General features: G+C 43.7%; 1 protein-coding gene across 9 annotated transcripts; it reads right to left on the bottom strand.

The window, feature by feature from the left end:
* Window positions 1–3,876: 3,876 nt before the first annotated feature.
* On the bottom strand, window positions 3,877–23,405 carry bdnf (brain-derived neurotrophic factor). Of its 9 annotated transcripts, none has more exons than XM_069529163.1 (2): window positions 23,160–23,405; window positions 3,877–4,928 (listed from the first exon to the last, which is right to left on the bottom strand). In XM_069529163.1, exons 1-2 carry the CDS (start codon window positions 23,322–23,324, stop codon window positions 4,098–4,100), a joined length of 996 nt encoding a protein of 331 aa, XP_069385264.1. In that variant the 5' UTR covers window positions 23,325–23,405; the 3' UTR covers window positions 3,877–4,097. The 9 variants fall into 9 exon arrangements, with proteins under 9 accessions (XP_069385264.1, XP_019935392.1, XP_019935394.1 ...); XM_020079833.2 differs by lacking the exon at window positions 23,160–23,405 and adding an exon at window positions 19,645–19,938; XM_020079835.2 differs by lacking the exon at window positions 23,160–23,405 and adding an exon at window positions 18,890–19,398.
* Between the last annotated feature and the right edge of the window lie 463 nt (window positions 23,406–23,868).

Raw genomic sequence — 23,868 nt, 5'->3', positions numbered from 1 at the left:
CAATTTAAAGGTTCAGTGTGTAAGATAGGTGAAATTGGCAGAAATTAACGATAAAAGAAATTGACGATAAAATAATGCGTGTGATGTTTTCACTGCAAAATCATCTTTATCATTTCTTTACCCTTGAATGGGTCTTTTGTATTTAAATACTTTATATTTACATCAGGAGCGGGTCTTCTCTACGAAGGCTGCCATGTTTTTTTACAGTCGTCCAAACTGAACAAACTTAACATCTTGTGAGTTTCTATGACAACTGAAGGCTGCCACAGGTTCTCTCTCGTGTTTGGAAGGGGAGGGTGAGGTGAGGGGTGTTCAGCTGCAACATGTCACCTTTAGATATCACTTAATTCTACAAACTGAACCTGTAATATATACTACAGTTCCCTATTTGAGAGATTCACCCATATGGCCTTGTGTAATTGACAAATCAAAGTTATTTCTATTCTTGATGACATAAATCCCCCTCATTCCCCACACACATGGGACATGGGGTCAGTATGTCTTTTTCAAGCTGGTCCTTCACCAGGTGCCTGGGAGTTTGAGGGCTCTGCACAATATTCTTTCAGTTCCTAGGCCTGAGCTTTATATGTTGTACCTGGGATCTGCTGGAGCCTCTCTCCTAGTTTGGGAGTGACAGCCCCTAATGCTCCTACTACCACAGGGATCAGATTGTATTTTACTCTCCACATCTGTTCTAGCTGTTTTTCAGCCCTTGGTACTTCTCCATCTTCTCATGATCTTTTTTTGTTACTGTCTGCTGGGACTGCCACATCTATCCATGGCCTCATGTAGTCGACAAATAAAATGTATTTCTATTCTTGATGATATATAGTACAGACTGTATACTATACTGATACTGTATATATATATATATATATATATATATATATATATATATATATATATATATATATATATATAACATAATATAATAATAACATTTCTGAACTTTGATATTTCTGTGATTTGAGTTTAACTTTAATTTAAGGTAGCGTGTGGTGTAAATTCTGTTTACTGAAGACATTGAACCTGCAGAATGTGGAGTGCTCATCCTTGTGTCTTGTGTTCAGTTCACTCGCTGTTCTCATTGAGCAGCATCCAGGGAAAACATGTCATCGGGTATGTGACCCAACTATATTATGTGTGTTAGCGGATCATTCATTCAGCAGCTGCTCTCATCCTCCTCATGGATGTTCATACTTTAAGGACTTGTTCCATTATGTATTATGGGTATTGGTGACCAGGAAGCTGTAAGAAGCGTCTCTGTCTGTCACCTGGGACGTTCAATCTCTCTACTGCTCTCTACTGGTTGGCTGCTGCACATCTGGACAATCTAGAAATCTCCTGCTGTACTGCTCTCTGTAGCCTGAAACATTCAAACTATATAGAATCACTATGTTCTGACCACACCCAGTTGGTGATGACTCTCTGGAGCCGTTTGACAGCTGATGAAAATATACCTGCTATGACAACACTGACTGGGGTGCGGCTGGAAGCAGCAGCCATATTTGCTCTAATGGCCCAATGCTTGTTTGCTCAAGTTTTTATTTTCTCTCTTCCTGTTTTTGTCTCCAAGTTTCAGTCGTAGGCATAAGGAATTACTGAATGATACTTGAAGACCTATTCACATGCATGATTTATGATTATAAGAGACAATATGGTCTGGCCTGTAAACATAGACTTCACCCTGGCTCAAACACAACTGGTGATTTCACCAGTCACTTTGTTCCTCACTTAAGTAATTGGAGGATAAAGTTTTCTATTACTTAAGCTTTGTTCAACAAAAACACCCCAATATGTCTGCTCATGATAAATGGGACAGCTCAGAGAGCCTCGTCTAAAATGCGTCCCAGAAGGTTTGATTTATTGTTCTGTATTCTGAGGAGGAAGGAATTATGGCTGCTTCTCTTCCCATAGGATAATAAAATGACTTAGGGTAATCTTCTTTCTTATTTGGCTTGTGCGGCCATGATGAGAAACCTAAGTACCCTTTGTTTGGAGATTTATGAGAGTGGGTTATCTGAGATACTGCGTGCTCGCCATCTTCCTCCGACTCCGTGTTTATCCTCCACTTTTGTATAATAAAAGTAACTCACAGCATCTTCGTCTCAGGCTTCTCAGGAGGATCCAGACAAACCAGAGGAGAAAGTGGAGCATCTTTTTCTCCACTCACAAAAAAAGATTCCTCTATTCAGCAATCTGTTTCCCCCAAATCTCCCAAAGGGCCAGATCTGGTTCTCAGTAGAGGTCACACTTACCTTCAGGTTGATGAAGGAGAAGTAAAATGAGGTGGTTGGATCAGACGAAACTAAAACACAGCAGTAACTGAAGGTTTTGTTTCTGCTTTTTTATATATCACCGCGGAAATATGTGATATTTTGAGTATGTGTGGAAGTGGAGTCAAGCAGATTTTATTGTTATCTTGATGCAACCTCCATCTGTGGCATGTAGACTTGGCAAGCACCGGGCTCTGTCTATGTAACGATGTAATGCATTAAGTTATAGTGTGCTGGAGGGAGTATTGATATGAGGCCGCGTCAGTCTTTTATAATCCCGACACCAAACCAGTTACCTGGAATGGCTTCTCCTCAGGACCACAGCGAATGTTCCGCCGCGTAAAAACCTTGTGATGATAGTTCTTTTGCAAGAGATTTAAAGATGGGATTATCGTGCACTAATAACAGAAAAGGTGGGTGCAAATGTTTTTAATGCACACAAACATGTGGGTGGGGGAGTCCATCACTGTCAAAACTCAGGCATAATTCATGTTCACCCTTAGCTTACTTGTACGTGTCCATGCTTGTAGGTGTAGGTGCTTTTTCTTGTGGCTGTAAATTCTTGTATTGCAGCTGGAGTCATGATATTAATCATAGATCAATAAAGCTCTGAACACCTGAGTGTAAATACCTAAGAATCAAACTACGAAAGTCTGTCGTCAAGTGATGTGCTGGTGGGAGCAGGAGGTGGTTTGATAGCATGTACTACTTTTTTCCTCCTTAACACAACGTTAGAAGCTCCTAAATATACTGCTGCCTGTATTGCTTTTCCTGTGTATTACCCAATACACTCAGTCCTTTGCTATAATATATTATTTCCTTTACCGTGACAAAAATGTGAAACAATCCATTCTTTTTAATGGAGCAGAGTTTGTGCACATTCGTGTGTGTGTGTGTGTTTGTGTGTGTGCCAGGCCTCCTCGTCCCTGCCTGCCTGTCTGTATAATAAAGTTTATTCTACCTAAAATGCACTGTTGAAACTTTATCGACATTGATTTTGTTTTTCAGTTGCCTATAGTCATTTTTATTTCTTCAAATATTTCAGTTTAATATTGCAAACAACTTCACAACATACAAAATGAATAATATTAACCCAGAAACATGTCAATGAATAAATTTTATATATAAATATATATATATATATATATATATATACATATATACATATATATATATATATATATATATATATATATATATATACATATAATTTTTTTATATATATATATATCTTGTCCTCTGGTGGGGATAAAAAAATAAACAGCAAAGCTTTGACAACAGCACCTTGACATAGTATGTAATTTCAACATTACCTTGAGAAGTTTAGAACAGTAAACAGATAAATTACTTGAGAGGAAAGTTGTTTTCTGCTGAATATGTAAACGGAATGTTTTTTTTGGTCAGCATCATATCCTTTTTTTTCTTAGTGGAGAATTTCTCGATTCACAATTGAAGCAGCATGCAAGCTTTTGAAGATGGAACCGTCCTCTCTCATTCCTTGCCTGTTTTTTTTTTCCTTCATTTTTTTCTAATTCTTGGCAACGTAAACAAATCACAATGTCTTGAGGAATGTGATATAGTAATTTAAACTGGGCGCAAATGACTGATCAGATTTTTTTTAATTGTTTACAAGGTCATGAATATGTTCAATAAATAGACTGTAGTATCACTTTTACTGTATAAACTTCATCTTTTTTTACATGCAGTCCATAAAATTTTCATTTGACGGAATAATTTACCCTGTTATGTATATATACAAATAGATATTTTCTCTTTATTCTCTTTTTTAAACTCTTCAATAAAATCTATACATTTTATACACTATCTCCCTCTTTTAATGGTCAATGTGCATACACATGAAGTGTCTATCCTTATAAACCGCCAGCCAATCTTCTTTTTGCTATCCATGGTAAGCGCTCGCACGTAGGACTGGGTTGTCCTGCATTGGGAATTATAATGCCGCTTGTCTATTCCTCTGCAGCCCTCCTTTGTGTACCCCATGGGGTTGCATTTGGTCTCGTAAAAGTATTGCTTCAGTTGGCCATTGGGGACAGGGACCTTTTCCATGACGGTAACTGTCTGCCCAGACATGTCTATTGCCGTCTTTTTATCCACAGCTGTCACCCACTGGCTAATACTGTCACACACACTGAGCTCTCCACGCCGTGAGGGATCGGAGTGTCGCCGCACCCTCATGGACATGTTAGCTGCATCCAGATAGTTTTTGTATTCCTCCAGGAGAAAGAGCAAGGGCGGCTCCAAAGGCACTTGGTTGCTGATCATCACACGTGAGTCGTACAGGTCGACATCCTTGCTCTCTGCGTTGACCACAGAGGATGGGCCCCCACCTCCCTGGCTCTTATCAGCCCCCTGTCCCAGCTGTGCCGCCTCTCCCTCCACCTCCAGCAGCTCCTCTATCACTTGCTCAAACGTGTCTGTGAGCGAGGGCAGTTCCCCACGCTGGCCTGGTCCACCACCACTCTGTGGAGTCCCATGGCCTCTTGCGGCCGTTGCAGCAGCGCCCAAGTAGCCTTCCGTCCGATGGCCCCGCATGCCCGGGGCGTCTCTCAGGGGCGCAGCTCTCATGCAACTGAAGTATGAAATAACCATAGTAAGGAACAGGATGGTCATCACTCTTCTAACCTGGTGGAACTGGAGGAGGAGACAAAGACAGAGAACAAAAGGGGAGGAGAGGGGAGAGAGAGAACGAGACAGTTAGTCAAAGAGCATCTTCAATGAAGTTAGCTTATACTTGATCAATAATGCAGCATGTAGGCCTCTCCTCTTATTTACACCCTCTCATGTTTCTTTGAAAGCCAAAAAGAGAGCCAGTAGCTTTGAAAAAAAGAAATCACAAAATGTTTTTATTAAACTGATATTGGCGCCGTGTCATCAGTGTTTGCAAACTGTTTGCAAACTGTAATCGTTCTGTTCCTATGTGAGGTCTGGCTTAGATTTCCATTCGTTGGCAGGGACGCACGAAAGCTGTGCGGAGCATCAGAGAGATTGTTTATTACAAAAGATAAAAATCACACGAATAGATCCTCACAGGCTTGATGCTATTTATGAGCCTCTTTTTACTGGTGTGTTAAACAGTTAACTGTGTGGTTTATTTCTACAGTGTGAAAGGATGTGTAGTTTTATAGTCAGGACAAATTTCTGTCTTATCTTATCTTATCCAATCTAATATTATCTTATCCTATCTTATCATATTGTGGCCAAACTTGTCCTCCATCTCTCACTGTCCAAAAACATTGAGTTGTCAGTTTTATAGGCTTCCCGTCAAATTTTTATAAACTTTATTTAGGACATGTTGGATTTTCACATTCTTAAACCTCCTGTATATAAGGACCAGCAGTGACATGTATTATTAGTTTGTATATTGATTTTAAAATTGGACAGGTGGGAAATAAAGGATGTGTTTTGTGTGAGGCTGAGCTGTGAGCTGCCTGTAATCAGAAATGTGTGCATAGGGTTAAGTTTGTATTTCTGTTTGTTCTGTTTGTTTGAAGAGCTCAGGTTTTATCGTTTGTCTTTGACTTCACCCCACGAACCAAATCGCCATTAGCATCACACAGTGGACCTGCAGCACTCACACACTGCCTGAGTGGGAGATGTTGTGTTCGAGTCAGCTCAGACAAACGGTGCTGCAGTACTATTTCTGAAAAAAATAAATATATATATCACGTTCTGTGCTCGAAAATAAACCTTAAAGTCGGGAATGGGAAGCAGGAGGTTTGTTGAGGGACACTGTTTGTGTTTTTTTCTGGCAGGTGGATGGTGAGAGCATCGCAGGATGAACTAGAAAGGATGTCAGGACGGGAAGTGAATGACAGAAAGATGTGTCACACTCTCCCCGCACTGTAAAGTACCAGTCTCGAGCATCTCACAAGATGAGCACAGCACCGCCAAGGAGAAGGAGGAGGAGGAGGAGGAATGAAAAGAAAAGGACGAGCCAGGTGGAGCCGAAACACTGAACATACATCCTTAACCAGCGAACCGCCTGAGCACATATGAATCCCTTACCTTTGTGGAGCTCTAGGATTCACAGCAGTCAGTGAATCGGTAGACATCCAACGGCCAGAGATATAAAAGCAGCCATAATGAAAAGAAAATCTAGATCTCGCTTTCCACAGAGGCTCATGTAAAAATAGCCCGGCCGAGGCTTTGACTGCACTCTGCATATCCCAACCTGATACAGGAAAACACACCCAGCAGAAAACACACACACACACACACACACACACACACACACACACACACACACACACACACACACACACACACACACACACACACACACACACACACACACAGAGAGAGAGAGAATGGACACGAGGACCTTTACAGTGCAGGGAGGAGCGTAAAACCCCTGCACCTTAAAATGCATTTGTTTCGCTCTTAATTGGTATCTGGGGCCGTGGCTGCAATTAACCAACACCACGGCGACTGCCATAGAGATATCTGCTCTAAAAATAGATGTGCTGGGAGTCTCGCAGTCTCTATTCAAAATATCACATCCTTCTTCTTAATGAGCCACTCATTCCCCGAGCTCTGTGACGCGCTCCTCCGTGCGCGTGAGAGTGTGCGTGTCAGGTGGGGAGGGGGGGCATGGGGAGGGGCTGGCTCGTGCGTGTTTGCAAGGAAGATGTGAGGAGGAAGGTGTGTGTGTGTGTGTGTGTGTGTGTGTGTGTCTCACCAACTAAAACAACAGTGAGGACAAAGCAATGAATTAGCAGCTGATTATATGTATTTTTTATTAAATATTGTCAACAGAAAGCCCATTTAAATGCAAAGATGGAGACCCCTGCAGTGTTGCTGAGGTTTTGCTTCCATGCAAGCACGAGAATTTTCTGTGCAGGCTTCCCAGCACACACACACACAGAAAAGGTGTGTAGGTTTACGGGATGAGAGGCCCCCAGTCACGAGCTTTTACGCGTAGGATGCATTTAGGGCTGATATTATTATCAGCATCAAATGGTTCCACTTCCACACGAGGGAGATGAAGGCAAAGAGGGCTGATTACTGTCAGGCGTCAAACTTCATGCTGGAAATGGTGCAGACGAGGAGTGCTGCATCTTCCGTAACAGACCACAGGGGTAATATTGCAGTAGCAGGGGGTGGAGAGAGAGTGCCAGCGTCATTTCGCAGCATAACAACCACAGATGACGTCTCTTCCAGGTCTCCATAGGGGAGAGGGATGGAGGGATGGAGGGATGGGGGGGGGGGGGGGGGGGGGGGGGTAATGCCACTCAACGGTGTGCAATTGCATGCCATTCCCCCGGGTATCCTCACACCGGGAACAACAAATGATTTTATTTCTATCTCTGTGATTTCCTGTTTCCATCAGGACAATCAATATGGCTTATGCTCTCAATCAACATCCTGTTAAAATGCGATAAAGCCAATGAATCATTTAATTGCTATGGGACCGGCGGAGAGGCTCTGGCTTATATATCTACCACAGGCTAAATGTGACAACCGATTGGTTTGCTCTTTGTTTTATACATCCAGTGAAGGGAGAGAGTTTATGTGCACTGCTGGATTTCGCAGTTAATAAAAAAAAGTGAGTTACCATAATGAGCAGCAACATATGGAGGAATGTCTGCAGCAGAATCGACTCCTTTGGAGTTTGCGCACCATCTCGACCGGTTTATGAAACGTCCAACACGAGGAGGCGGTTGAGGATTGTTTTGAATGCACGTTTTGGAAATGAAACTCGGCTTCATAGCAACTATGGAAACATGTCACATAAAAGAACTCGCTCTAAACACACATACATCCCCTCAGCCATGAATACTGCGTCGATAACCTGCAGTGGAGATGAAAAGAGGCCCTGCTGCTTCTCAAATACACCTTTTCATTCATGACAACACACCTAGAGCATGGAAACAATAGGAGCAGGTGAGTGTGTGTGTGTCTACTGTTTGACGTCTCTGGATGACCACCTGTTGGTCTGCTTTGAGAGCGCGCCTGTATGGCACGGATCTGTAACTTACCCTCCGCGTTTACTCTGTGCGCCAGGTGGGGATTAAAGTGATAAATGTCTCCTTTTGACAGACGCTGAAAAGTTCCTCTAAAGCATGAAAGGACAAGCAGGGCTCGTGTTGTTACACACTCAGTAATGTTCCCCCGGTCTCCCTCCACATGTCAGCGCACTTTATGGCTTCATCTTCACCAACAGCGTGCGCGACGTCTTAGACACGGGGGGGGGGGGGTAAACATCAGACGAGCGGGGTGGAGGATGGAGAAATGCTCCAGCTACGTTTCAATAGTGTGACCTGCAGTAACATTTGTTCTCCTGCCTCCACCACGTCTCCCTGGTGGGCATGCATCTTTGTTCGATTCCTGCACAATGTGTAGTCGGGACCGAGTTATTTACCTAGCAACGAGTTTTGTCATGTCCAACGTGTGCCAAATATTCAGCTTGAAAGAAACACATGCTGCACATGATATGAAACATTCTCTTCTCCCCGAGGACCCCCCTGTGTGCCACAATGTGCAGTACTTAACTAAGGCATTTAGATTTGTCTGCAGTATAATGGCTGACACATGTGGAAGCTTGCGTCTTCTTCGAGATCTGTTTTCAATCTGACACCGTTTCAGAGCACGTTTAGTAATAGATGAGCTTTACTGAGGGATTATACCTGCAGCCTCTAGGCCGAGCACTGCCACAGAAAGACCAGGGTTCAGACGGCTGCTGAGTGATTTATGCTTCTCACACTGAGTCCCTCCCAGCACTGTGCACAATGGAAACACATGCAGCTTGGTAAGATTCACAACTCATGCTAATTTAAGGCCTTTTATGTGCAAACCCCCATATTACATCGCATTAATGTGAAATTCTGTTATTCCCTCGTGTCCATTTTAACCCACGAATCACTAAATCGAAAAACCTGACAGCTGAAGTCACACCAGCAGACCTGCAGCTGCAAACCAACAGCGCTGCAGTCCCCTCACATTTCCACTAGATGTCGTGTGAGACCGTGAAATAATGAGAGCTCCTTCTTTTTTCTGCCTTCCACCCATCTCCCTTTCCCTCCCTCCTGGAGATAGAGAGACAGAATGATAGATAGATATCTAGACAGGCACACGGGCAAGCAGAGAGACAGACAGGCAGATAGATAGTGAGACAGACAGACAGAGAGACAGATAGATGGATGGAAAGAAAAACATATCCTACGTTGTGTTCCAGGACGCACAAACATGTTGTTGTTGTGCGTAATTGTAAATGGGCTATAAACTTGACTTATATGGTATTTAGTCACAACTCTGAGGAAAAATTTGGCTTCAATTTGCATTTTTCTGAAAGAACATCATTAACTCATCATGACACCATCATCCATCCATGCAGCTCGTTCTTAGACAAGATATTCTCAAACTAAAGCTGCCAAACATGAGCCAGGTTTATTTTTCCTTCTCCCACCGCTCTATAAATGGGACTTTGTTTTAATCCACGTTTCATTCTGTACAGTGGTGTGAAGTTATTCAGAGTGTGTGTATATATGTGTGTGTGTGAGTGTGAGAGTGTGTGTGTGTGTGTGTGTGTGTGTGTGTGTGTGTGTGTGTGTGTGTGTGTGTGTGTGTGTTGGCCGACGTCGCTGGGCGTTTAGGTCTCGGGTTTCCTATAAAGTCTTAATGAGTTCATCAAAGTTTTCCCCCCCTCCTCTCCAAAACAACAATGCAGAAAAAACTGTCTGGAGTGAGTGTGTGTGTGTGTGTGTGTGTGGAGGTTAGATGAGTACATATATAGACTAACACCCTAAACAAAGAGTTTGTTCATGAGCATGAAGTTAAATGTTGAAACGTGGCTGACGCATGACGCAGGGACACGCTGGATTGTCTCCAGTTTGCTACTTATACGAGAAAATACTAATAACCACAAGTCACATTTGCTTCAGGCTGCACTAATCACGATGAAACAACTGAGTGAGTGTGTGTGTGTGTGTGTGTTTGTGTGTGTGTTCATCCAGATTACATCTGCTGAGCCTGTGCTCTCCACTGGAAACCCAATCAACATAATAACTCCCGTTTTTTATTAATGAACGGGAGGATAAGGTTACGCATATCCCCTCTCGGGCTGCGGCGCTGTCTGCTCGCTGGATAACCGGACTTGATCGAGGTACTTTTAGACCCCCCCCCCCCCCCCCCACCACCAACACCACCACTATCCTCACCCCCTCCCAACACCTCAAACACACATATAGTCTATACACACAGACATACACATCTTAATCTTTTCTCAAAGCAGCAGCAAACAGCCAAAGTGCTTGAAACAAACCAAAAAAACCGTGCGTAAGACAAACGAACAGAGCCAAACACATACCTCTCACTGCCCAGTCGTAAAACACCATTCAACAGGACAGCAGTGTCATCTGGGATGTTTTGGACAACTCCCCGAGTAATTTAACTTAAGCGATATTTTCCTCCCAGTGCGCCCTCTCGACCAGCTTCAGGATATCTCTTCAGCTTTGGAGCAAATAGATTAAATTATTGATGGTGGAAATTGCATGGCTGAGGTAATGCACTCCCATGGCTGCGCGCTCCTTTGGAGATCATCGTCTGAAGCTGAAGTTGTCGCATGCTGGAACGCCTCAGCAGCAGCGGCAGAAGCAGCTCCACGGGACCACAGACCTCTGGAGCTGGAATGAGGAGCCTCTTTGCAACTACAGTAACTTTACTACACAATGACGCTGCAACATGTGACCCGCCGCTGGCTGACTGGTCGCCACCAAACTCCTGTTTAAACAGCCCCGAGGCGGAACTATTAATGCGCGTCCAGTGTGCGTTATGCGCTTTGTCCGCATACCGCGCAGCCTGCATCAACACCACAGTGTCTCGCAGTATATAAAGCACTCTGTGCTCTTCCGTATTTTGCTCACTGAAGCCAAAGAGGTGGCATATTTTGTCTTCTTTCTTTTTTTGGAAGGTTTTGCGTAACAGCGCGTCTCCAGCAAGTCGTGATCCACCGCCTGCCATTTAGAGATGCCCTATTTGTGTAAAATTAGATGTTCAGGGAAATAAAAATACACGTTTCTTGTGCTGGTCTACAGATAGTGATGGAGCGGAGGTGATTTATATCAAAATGAGCCATAAGGAAGAGACTAAAGTAGGTTATAGATTTGTGTTTGAACACCTTCGCTATTTCATCATTTTGGGCAGTATGAGTCTTCTTACATCTATTTTATAAATCCTTCATATAGCCCAGAAATATCTCATCCTATTTTCACAGAATACTGTGTATAATGTACTCTGAATAATGTGTATGATGCACTTTATATACTGTGTATAATGTACTCTATGTATAATGTGCTCTGTGTACTGCGTGTAATGAACTATGTGCTGTGAACAATGTGCTGTATGTATATGTACTCTGTATGATGTACCATGTGTATAATGTACTGTGTATACTGCTTACACTGTGTATAATGTACTGTGTATCACATAGCCTATACTGTGTCTCACATAGGCTACTGTGTATGCTGTGTATAATGTACTGGGTATACTGCATACACTGTGTATACTGTGTATAGAGTATCCAGAGTAATGTGTGTTTATTTCTATGAAATCCAAACCATCTGAATATGAGCTCAGAGGAGGTGTTATCATTTTGCTGCTGTAACATGTGAGTGGTGCGAAAACATTTGGATGCCAACGGCTCTGGAGACGAACGGAGATGTGAACTTACTGGAAACAATTGTGCGTCTCCTTGTTTTTAAAGTGAGCCATCTCCACAACAGATGGATGACTCCCCTGCAAGTGCTCTGCAGAGTAGTAACCAGCTTTCACAGGTTATTATTACCAAATGTCAGCCAAACAAATGCGTTCAAATTACGTACACAGAGTTCACTAAGAACCAAACTGCTTTGCTTCTGGACACTCAGTTCCCCCTCATCAGGGACAGACTGGGGACAATTAATTCCCCATATAATGTGGAATTCAAATAAAGATGTCAGTGGAGCCACAACCTTTCAATTGGTGATGAAGGTTAGGAAACTCCACCTCTGATGAATACAAGAGTGAGCATAATGGGGAAATAGCGGCTCATTATCCTTGTGACTTGGCCGAGGTCCAGAGCAAAGATTTATTGTCAAGTGTTTGCGTTATTGCCATCATGATTCTTCCCTGCACGAGCTTATGAGCTGGAGAGCTCTTGTTTGGCATGTAGCAGTATGGGAGTGGATGCACACACCTGCTTAATGAGTCACTCCCACCTCCAACACACCCGGGGATATGCCAAGATAGATATAGCCCTCCCTGAAGGCCCACAGGAGGTGAGGGCAAACTCTGGATGACAAAGAGTTGCATCAGCAATCACTGAGCGACATGACTCCAAAGAGGATAGAAAAAAATGCACACTGCACAAGGGGGCTGTTCCAAACAAGTAATTCATAAATAAATCACTTGGCATCTCATTAGAAGAGCAAAAACAACAACATGGTCCCTCTCATTTCTGCAAATACTGCACAACTGAAGGTGGTGTATCAAGAGGACTCTTTAGGCTCGCACGTGTCTGAGGCCTGAAGGACTGAATTTGTGAATGAAAATAAAAAACATCCAAGCACAACGAGTTGTGAGCAGTGAGAGGATCTTTTAGACCCATTCGAATCCTACTGAGGGTCAAGCAGGGGGATGACGGCAGCGGCCTGGCAACCAGGAGTCTTTCTGAAAACTGCTAAAGCACTAGGTCATCGGAACTGAGGTGTAAGATTTCTTTAGGTTTAAGATTTCTCAATCCGGCACCAGTGACAATGACTTCAAACCATCTGAGGTGTTCGGTTGAAACCTTTTGTCTTTGCATGTTGTTTGGCAAATTTCTACAGCTTTTCATCACCTGGTCCATGACTACACACGTACATCAGTAGCAGTCGCGTCCTTCTCCTCTCACATCTTCCGTGCTCACAACCTTTTCCCCGTTAGTGCTGTAGAAAGAAAGAAACTACCACAGGAGCTGACAACACGGCACACTTGTATAACCTTTCAAGGCTTCCTCTTGCCAAATGCAGCACGATGCTGACAGGTCCGCACTGCCGAGAGCTTCACTTAACAAGTGGAATTATGCCTCCTTGTGCAAGAGAGGAGCCATGTAACTTGGGCGAAATGACATTTTGTGAAATGTCATTTTCACTGGGGATAAAGGAAGGCGACGAGGGTATTTTGATGAAAGTGAAATTGCATTCTTCCCCGAGAGGAAAACACGTCAACTGAGAAAACATTCTGTATGAGGTGGGATGACGTCAAACAAACGAAGAGGGGCGAGCTGGAGAACAGTTGAGAAAACTCCAGACTGGTGAAGGTAAACTTCTCTAATCAGATGCTGGAGTGAGGAGTTAATACAATCCCTCCTGTGATGATGATAACCTTTATTGTAATTATCAGGCAGACACAGAAGACTGGTCTCCTAAGCTTCATACATGTACACAGTCCTCCTTCGACATCCTCACACAGACGACATTATTTCTACAGTGGCACAGATTGAAAATCACTCCACAGGCTATTAATCCTCTCTCTGTCTCTTTTCTTGGCTTATACCCCCCCCACACACCCTCTACCACCCCACACCCTCGCCCCTTCCTCCCCCCCACAATCCAATATCCCCACAGCATCAATAACCTTTGCATGGTTATTGAACGCTGCTGAATGAAAACACACTAATCAGACCGCTAAATGACTTGGAAACGCTGAAATGTTTGTTCAAGTCCAAGTCACAAAAAGCAAAAGGCGTTTTTTTCTTCTTTCATTAGCTTTGTAAAAGGAGGCTGCAGGAAACTGAACCAATGGTTTCATGTGACAGATCCTGCCACCATGTGCTAAAATACAGATACTACAGACGTGTTTTAACAGTTAAATGACAGAAATTACACATTGTACCAAGTTATACCTCAGTCCGAACCCGAGTCACTTTTTGTACAGCTAAATCCAGGAATATATCGATACACACATGTTTTCTGGAAGTTGCTAGAATTCAGCTGTGTGCTGCAGATTCACATGCCGAGAGACATTTGAACATTTCCTCACACACACATGCGTGCAAACGTGCGCGTGCACACACACACCCGCGCAGGCAGAGCATCATGAATGCTTGTGGTCCCGCAGTGGTCGGACACATAAAAAGTCTTTCCAGTCAGATGAACTCCATCTACTGTCACTGCTTATTAATAACTCATCGTGGGATCCATCACTGTAAAACCACAGTCACGTCACTGTGACGAATCACTGATAATTAAAGGTTAAGGAGGGAAAAAAAGGTTCAAGGCTTCGCCTCCTGCCAGAACTTGTTTAAACAAGCCTGTTAATTGGATGAAGGTGTTGGTGATGAAGATGATGGTGGTGACTAAAGCAGCAGCGGTGAAAGTATAAGCCTACATCTCCATGATGATGAAGATGATTAATATTCGCTCTAAATATATCGTGACGTGCACCTCGCTGTGTGTCCACATTTTCGCCATCTATAGCCCCCAAAAGAATCAATAGCCTATATTTATCATTTCTATCAGACACCAGCCTGGATAAATAGTTATTATTACATTTCATGTGGGCACAGCGCGATCCGAAATCGACATTTATTAAAAACAAACAGACCATTTATATTAAAACGAGCTTAATTGAAAACCAGATTTTTACCAAATCCATTTAGTTCCCAAAGTGCAGGGATTGATCGCCACGGAAAAATGAGACACAAAGGCCATTTACAGAGAAAACACACGTTAGCTTGATCAAAATAAAAACTCGCGTATTATAACTGTTATCTTTATTAGTGCTAAATTCAATATTTTTCGTTAAAGAAATAGGCCTACCGACAGAATTTCATCTTTTTTTGCAGAGAAACCTACCATCAGGTTTGTTATTGACGCCCACCCCAACTCTGCAGAGCTGAGAGTGCAGAGACAGAGAGAGAGGGAGTGGGAGAGAGAGAGAGAGAGTGCAGAGACATAGACAGAGAGAGAGAGAGAAAGAGAAAGAGAGGGGGGAGATTCTCGGTAAAGATAACACACGCGGAGACGCACGCACACAGGCGCGGGCGCACACGGACGCACGCCCGCACACAAACGCGCGCAGCCCCATTTAAGGACTGATCCGCTGACGTACATTGCAGAAAAGTGCTATAAAAAAACCTTCATACATACAAAGTGTGTCGTGCCACCCCACAGACCCCTCCTAAACCGCCTCCGCTCATCCCTCCTCCTCCACCCAACACGCCCACGCCCACACCATAATCCCACGTCTCAGTCGAAAAAAAAGAAATAATAATAATAATAATAGCGATAATAATAACAGAAATACAGCCAGAACACAGGCGGTCTGCAGAGGAAAGATCCCATTTATCAACAAATTCAGCCAGAAATCTCTTATTCCATCTACACAAAAATGACAATGATTTCTTTACGTCTTGTTCACCTTATATTAACGAAAACCTTCATCGTTTCGTTGTAGAAATTATTGATCGGCTATAATTTGAGCCATAAACGGGTTGTTGCTTTTAAAAGGCAGAAATGTGTCTTATTACGGAGCTTATTGCGACGCAGCAGCGCTTTTATTATTAAAGGACGGTTTTTATGAATGTCGGGCAGCCTGGTGTAAGTAATATGATCTATTTTGGTTTCACTGTCATATAAAATGAGGGCTAATAGGCTGTAATGTGCAGAAAGCGATCTGCGCACATTAGGCTTTAAAAACAAATGACGGCAGAGATCATTTAAACGTAATTCCACAATTTACTGGACGCGTATTTTTTGGGGGGGAGAATTTATTAGAGGACGCAGCGTGTAAGAGGAGACCTGATTAAAAACAGTGGGCGTTATAGGGGCTTTTCTCTCTCTCCTCCTGCAGCCGCTTCGTCTTGGATGAGAAATCTGAAATCTTTGACCAGAAAAGAGAGAGAGAGAAGACGAGAGAGAGACAGACACACTCACACAAACACACACACACACACACACACACACACACACACACACACACACACACACACACACACACACACACACACACACACACACACACACACATATACAGAGAGGAAATAGAAAATATCCAGCGCTTCTGCATCGGTGCAAGACGATTTTGAGGCTACAAGTCCTTCAGGAGAGAGCGGAGAATAAAATCCCACAGCAGATCTGCTTCGTAGATCATCATCTACGTCTATACAACAAGCATCACGTGACAGGTTTTTTAAAACAATAAAGAAAGAAAGAGAAGAATCGATGCCACTTGCACAACTGCATATCAAGCCATCCCATCTCTCTCCATCACATTCAGCCATAACATCTGTCAGTGGATGCACTTTGACCACGCCTATATTTATTGTAATTTTACACAGGAATAACACGCACACACACGCACGCACACGCACACACACACGGTCGTATGTTTCCTCTGTAACAACACAGGCTGCACACATGACAATGAGCTGCATCGCAATTAAGAATCAATTAACCTTATTATCATCAATATTATTATTTTTATCATCGTTATAACAAATGCGAGGCGCGCGTTTGACAGGTCGACACACACGCGCGCACACACACAGCAGCAAGAGCCGTGCATCATGGACAAAAAAAAAGAAAGAGGGAGAGGGAGAGGGGTAGGGTAGCAGGTGAAGTGAAAAGCACCTTATGAATGAAACCGTGGAGCGGTCGTAGTAAAAACACAAGTGATTTGATGGCGATGACGGGAGGTGGGGGGGCGATAGAGAGAGGGAGAGAGAGAGAGATGGAGAGAGAGAGAGAGAAAGAGAGAAAGGTAAAGAGTATGGGGCTATTTTTGGTCGATAACAAAAAAAAATCAAGAGGGTTTGATATGGAGACAGAACATGAAACATGCAGCACAGGAACGATGGAAAAATAACGATGGATAGATGGAGAGATGGAAAGATAGAAAGATAGAAGCACCAGTTTCGTCCAGTTCATGCACGCGTGGAAGGATCACTGCAGCGTCTTTTAGTCCCATATTGCGAGCATGATTAGGCACAACGCAACGATTACGCAAATTATATTGCAGCAGACAGTGTTCGGAAACTCCAAAAAAAGACAAGGGAAAAAAAGAAACGCAAAATAAATCCCAAGCACGAAAAACACGAGTCCCAGTTTCTCACAAACCCTGAATGAATGAATGAATGTGCCACGCATCCATATTTATTTTTAAATTCTAGGTTATTAATCCATTTTTTTAAAGGAATAAAATATCTACGGGATCACCTGGATCGGCTTTCATTCCGGTTATTTCGCACACCGGTGCCCCACGTTTTGACGCTGTGCCGGGGCGAGGAGGCTGCATGCACGCTGCCTGCTGTGGTTCTAATAAGTTGATTTTTTGAGAGAGGAGCCAGAAAGAAAAAGGAAGAAAAAAAAGCCCCCAGTGGATAAAAAAAGACGACAGGAACAAAAAAGATTGACAAGGAAACAATGGGATTGTGCTCTTACCTTCACAAGCGCTGACAACCACTACGCAGCGTGGTTAGATCTCCGCGGCCAAGACTTGCATGTCCAAAAGTTTAACGCAGTGTGGGGGGGCTTATAGGTTAGTGCACCGAGGATGTGCTGCGCGTAAACAGCACACACCTCACATTTAAACTTTGGCACTGCTTTGCAAAAAAATAAAAATAAACAAACAACCAAAACAAGCTCCTAATGGTTTTTCTTTTTCTATTATCAAATTTTCTCTCTTTTAGAAATGAATCCCGTTTATCCCCCACCACAGGCTTCCTTTAGAATAAGCTTACCAAAAGTTAAAAACAAACAAAAAAAACAATCCCAAGGTTTTTTTTGGTCAAACTAGGGGTGGGGGGGAGGAGAGAGGAAGAGAGTTGGCGTCCACTCGGTGTTTTTTTAGTCCACGCACGACTCCGGTGCCTCTGTCCAACGTGCTGAAAGCATCACACACACATGCAGCCGGGGGAACTAAAAAAGAGGGGGCCACGAAAATATCTATATAGCCTACTTTTGTTTGAGTGCCCACTTTGTGATTGTGCTGCCGATTCCCCGCGTCTCGTCACGTGTATTATTCGCCCCCTTGCCAAACCGAGTCCTGTTAATATTTGATCACATGTTAGTCGTACATTTCCATCCAGATAACAGCACCTATATCACCAAACGCCGGCTCAATCCAGCGCATAGTCGGTGCCAAATTACAACCCGGCACCGCTGGTGAACACACTGATCCCCCATTGTTCCTTACATTGCCACGCGTATACGAGCAAGTGTCACGGCAGAGTGGCACATGTTGCTTTTTTTGTCTCTACAAAATAAAGAACATAAATACATGCATAAAAGATAAAGCCATCCCTGCTTACACACTCGCATGCACAGCCCTCCTATAGCCTCCATTCCCAGGATCCACACATTGCGCACAGACACAATGTAATATTTCCTTACCTCTCTCTCACTGTACCGGCATATCCTCAGCCCAGAAATGCCTCACAATCTTTTTCCCCCCTCACACCAGCCTTGTCAACATCAGCCTCAACCAGACACGGGTCTCGATCACTGACTTTCTCAAGTAGCCTCTGAGTCCAACCCTTCCAGCAATGCGTTGTCAGACTAAACAGCATCCACGACTATTAACCGGTATAATCATCACCCCCCTTTCTTTTTTATATACGCCGTGTGCTTACTTACCATTTTCCCCCTGCGCTGTCCTGGAGATACAAGTGTCTTAATATCCACTCACTCCAACAGATGCTGGTAGGTAATGTGTCTTGTTTGAAGTCATCATATGAGAACTTCTGCTGTGCTCAGTAGATCGCCCACCACTTCGCCTGACTTATGAATCTAATAACCCTTTGCAATATCGGCCGTGCTTAAAACTCTGCTCAGTGCAGGCAACACCTCGGCGGCTCTACAGTAAGGAGACAACTATCAACAAGGCTGCGTTGTCAGAAAAGAGCTTGAACACATATACGTAACACCCTCGCCCGGACAACGCCATTAGGGGTCTTACGTGATTGAAATAAGCGACGGCAAGTCCAAGTTTGCGGGGATACGCGAGTCCCCGCGACTGATGGCTGCGCTCAGCGGCTCAAAGCTTTAAATCGGCACCGAGCAACAATGACAAGAGACATAGAAACTTCTGAGACTGATCCGTATTCACGTGTTTGTGCAGAAAACCCCGACTCCCTCTTTGGCGAAGGGCCATATAGGCCTATTACGCATACGCACAGCTGGTCATTTAGATGCCTCCATATTACGCGCGCAATGCACAGCCCGGGTCGCCTTTTTTCTAACCAGACAAATAGCACATTATAACAGCGCCCCTGTGTTCGCCTGTCAAGTTCTCCAGGAACTTGTTGCTGCTCAAAAATGAACCCCCCACCTCCCAGCACCCCCCATGCACCTTTTGTCTGCACCACATATATACGCACATGTATACTTACGTTGTCAAATTCTGTGTCAAAGTGTTGCGTTATTTCCTCACCAAAAAACAGACAACCGAAATCACACACACAAAAAAAGTTAATCCACGTCCTCCAGAGCCGCAATCACACAGCGAGCAGCAGCAGAGCCGGGGAAGGTATATACTTTTTTCGATCACGAATATCTGGAAGTTCAAAGGCGAAATCTGTTTTCAGTAAAATTCCATCAGTTGCTCTGCCAACACTCAGCCATCTGATTGTTATGCAGTGACGAAGCGCTGTGCTTGCAAGTGAAGCCCCAAATGTACTAAGTAACATGAGTAATAGGTGATATTTGCCTGACTCTTTGCCAGCATCCCCAAAAACTTTCTGGAGTGTTTGAGAGGAGGGAGAAGGAAAAAAAACAACCAAGTGTCATTCTCGTGGTATAAATGACTTTTTTGTCATAGTTTATGGAAATCACGCTGCGTGGGCAGTCGCGTTATTGGAACCTGGAGGCGTGCGTCTGCAAGGAGACAATAGCTGACAAATCTTGGACTTTCTCTGGCAAACACCAAAAAGCTGCTCTTCGAAGTGATTAGGGCAACTCTGGCATTCAGACCCTGCTGCTCTGCATGAGGCACAGTTTGCCTCCTGCCTCTGTATATGTGAATCATGTGTGGAAACACTCCCTTTGTCACCATACATCTGATTGATGCACTTGTGTGATCAGAAAATAAAAATTGCTGCTAAGAGAGAAGATTCAAGTTGCTGTCAGTGTCACTCATCAATATTGTGGCAAAACTTCCAACACATTCAAAAGTCTTTTCTTGGCAAATACAGTTGGTTCTAATTTGGTCTGACTACGCATGTACTCTGTCATCTTATGCTTGTAGAGGCAGTGGCAAGAAAAACTTCTTTTCTTTGCAGTCTGCGTCGACACATTTCTGTCATGAAGACACAAGATGGCATAGTCAGATAAAATTAGAAGCGTTTATTTATCATATGGTTATAATTTGCTAGGAAAAGATGCACTCTTGTACCATACAGTCAACAAGTGCTGCTGAGCCAGAGTCACACATGGCTTATTATCCTTGAAATCCCTCCTCTTCTAAATGTAGGCTTTTCACACAGCCGCTACTCATTACAGGCTATACTAATAAAAAACAGAGTGACGTAAAGAGAGAGGTAACACATATCAAGTGGACGACATGCTGAGGATGAACAATCCCACTTCCTTCGACTCACACGATTAAATGATCAGGATGTATGTGTCCCATCACCTCTCGGGCTCCTACCATCGTCCTACTCTCGGTCCTTTCTGCCTCCTGACGTGGTAACTTGACTTGCTCCTACTTGTGATGTTGTTAACACTTCCTCTGCTCCCACAGCTTTTCGCAGACTCTGTTACTGACTCATGCTCGTCCATTTCCCACTATCCATGCCCTCCCCCGCACTCTCCACCACAATATCTTATGGCGGACTCCCGAGGTCACAGATCAATCACTACATCCCCTGGGCTGCATATGATTGCATGGCATTTTGCTCTGTGGTCTGCCAAGATACTTCACCTCTTGTTGAGCGTATACTCTCAGAACTTTTTCGTGTTGAGTGGACTGTATTCTGGCACAGGGAATGTGACGCCGACGGGGTTGCACTGCGGGGCAAAGTCGGAGAGGAAAGTGCACCACTGAAGATCTATGTGGCCTGTGAAGACAGACTGGGATTGATATAGATATTGATGATCAGTAAACACAGCAAAGAAGATGTGTGAAGTGAGAAAAAGCTCATCAGCACATTTAGTTATTCTCTCTGTTTCGTGAACCTGTTGTTACTTCCATGTTTGCAACCTGCTTTAAAGATGAGATCCTGTGTGATTTAAACCAACCTCTCCTGAGACTCTGTCCACAAATGGCCCATCAGAGTCTGAAAAACGAATTCCGACTCCATCCTTTCGAATGACAACTGCACAAAATCACTCACTAAAAAGCCATTTCTACGCTGTAGCCACCATAGCTCCATGTTTACATCTGCTAATCACATTTGTGCCCTGCCTGGTCTCTGGAATCATTACTAAAATGCAGAGAGCCAGCCTAAAATTTTGAGTCTATCAGCACTTTCCTCCCCCTCGCTGTAATGACAACTATTAGGCGAGGATGGATCCAGTCGGGGCGGTGTGTATCATTACTCTGTCTTAATTTTGTTCCATAAATATTGATAACAAGAGCCCCACGTCATGTGTTACTAGCACCTGCTGTTAAAAATAGAAGGCTCAGTGAGGGCAGGTTATCTCTTACTGTCAGATCCCAGTGTATCTTCCCCCTCTCATACCTCTTGTATCTACAGGAAGTTGAGCTCTGGGACAAAGAAAAGAGCAGACAGAAAACAACAAATACTCTGATTACACAGAAGCGAATCAATCGACTGCACCTCTTGTCTTTCCTAAGTGTAGATTATAAAAAAAGAATAGAAGAAAAAGAGAAACGGTCAAAGTTTTGATTCACTGACATAAAAACACAATTTCTTCAAAAAATCCAACAAAGGAGTCACAACACCTTAATCCAGTTCCCCTGTTGACAGCGTGCTTCATGCTGTACATCTGTCATTCTGTCGAGCGGCTTCATAATATTTCTGCGGAGTGTGGAATTAATTATCAGGTTCGGTCGGTGACTCAGAGCTCAGGTCTTCAGAAAGTAATGCAGCCCCGTAAATAATCGCCCCAGCGCCGTCATACTTCACGATGATGGCGAGTGCTGCATTTGTGCTAATTTTGCCGTTCTATGTATAGAGTGACGGACAGTGTCGGGATGGATGATATCTGGGCAGCCCTGGTGGCTAATAGCAGGGCTGATATTGAAGCTAGTGCTAGCATGATATTGAGGGGATTCTATCTTTCTTTTCCGTGTACAGTGTGATCCGTCCTCTCCCGGCCATCTTTCACCAGTTAAACACAGAGCAACTATGTAAACACTGTGTTTTAGTGCCCGAGGGAAGAAATCTAGAGCTCTGGGTGTGACATGTAAAAGCATCGATCTCCTAACTTTGACTAACGTCCTGACAGCCCGGAGTGGCGGATGCTGCCTGTCTGCCATTAGCTTTATGACTGTCTGGGTGAGACAGGTAATCTGGGCCTGCCACTGGGCTGAGAGGCTGCCAAGCAGCATTGGTCAACAAGGTGAGTAAACATAAAAAATGATATTTTAATTATTTAGAATACCGTAGATACGTTTCGAACACAGGAATATGGATCCAAACTGGTCTCGGATCCAATATCGCCCCAGGACAGTGACTTATTCAACACATGAATGAATGCCGGGTACTTTAATTCTGCAGCCTGGTGCAGCGAGATGAGATTGTTGTGTGAGTGTTTGTGTGAGCTCAAATGTGTATGGAGTTGTGCAAATTTGAATAGATGTATTTGCATCTTGTTGCATAGCCAAAGGCATTATTGGTTCCCAGTGGTGGTGACCTGAAATTTTGCATGCATGGCAACTCTGCGAATGGTAGCCCCTTCATGACCGGCCAAATATTGTGCAGTAGAAGTGTGAAGCACTGACCTTCAATGCAGCACATATATGTAACACACGCTGGCAGAGATGTTCACATTGCATGATTGTCTCTGCTTCCCAGACGCTCTGCTGAACTCTACGAGGAAAAGGAGAGACAGTGACAATGAATTTAATTCTGAGTTTGGACTTTGAAAGCTCAGTGTATTTGGTCATAAATGTTCAAACCATGGACTAGACTGTAAAAAACGATGGACTACATGAAGCCACATCATCTAAATTGCCCCCTTGTGGCTGGCTGCAATATAGTTCACAAACCCTGCCTCCTCTGTGTTAGTGGATGGGACATGAATCAAACTAAAAAGTCAAGGTATACCTCAAATAAAAGTTGCATTTTAGGTATCACACTGATGTATGTTCCAGTGTTCCTGTGTCTCATTATTTGATGCTATAAAAATGAGGTGAAACAATATGAACGAGAGCCTAACTCACGATCGGTCGAGCAGGTGTATCGGTGGAGATGCGTTGTGGATCTTTATACACAGTCACCATCAAACCATAGTGCCGTGTCTCCACCTCCTCCCATGACCCAGACATAAAGCCAATGTATCTGGGATACAAACGCTGTTATCTTACATGGGTCACATCATTTCTAAAATGATTGAAACCAACTTTGACAACGAAAGATTTTACGTGTACTTTTTGGTATAGCCCCATGGTTCCATCCACTAACATGGAGGAGGCCAGGTTTATGTCCTAT

This window comes from Paralichthys olivaceus, chromosome 1 (assembly GCF_024713975.1).
Source record: "Paralichthys olivaceus isolate ysfri-2021 chromosome 1, ASM2471397v2, whole genome shotgun sequence".
Classification (NCBI taxonomy): domain Eukaryota; kingdom Metazoa; phylum Chordata; class Actinopteri; order Pleuronectiformes; family Paralichthyidae; genus Paralichthys; species Paralichthys olivaceus.
This window is presented reverse-complemented; position numbering and strand designations above follow the sequence as displayed.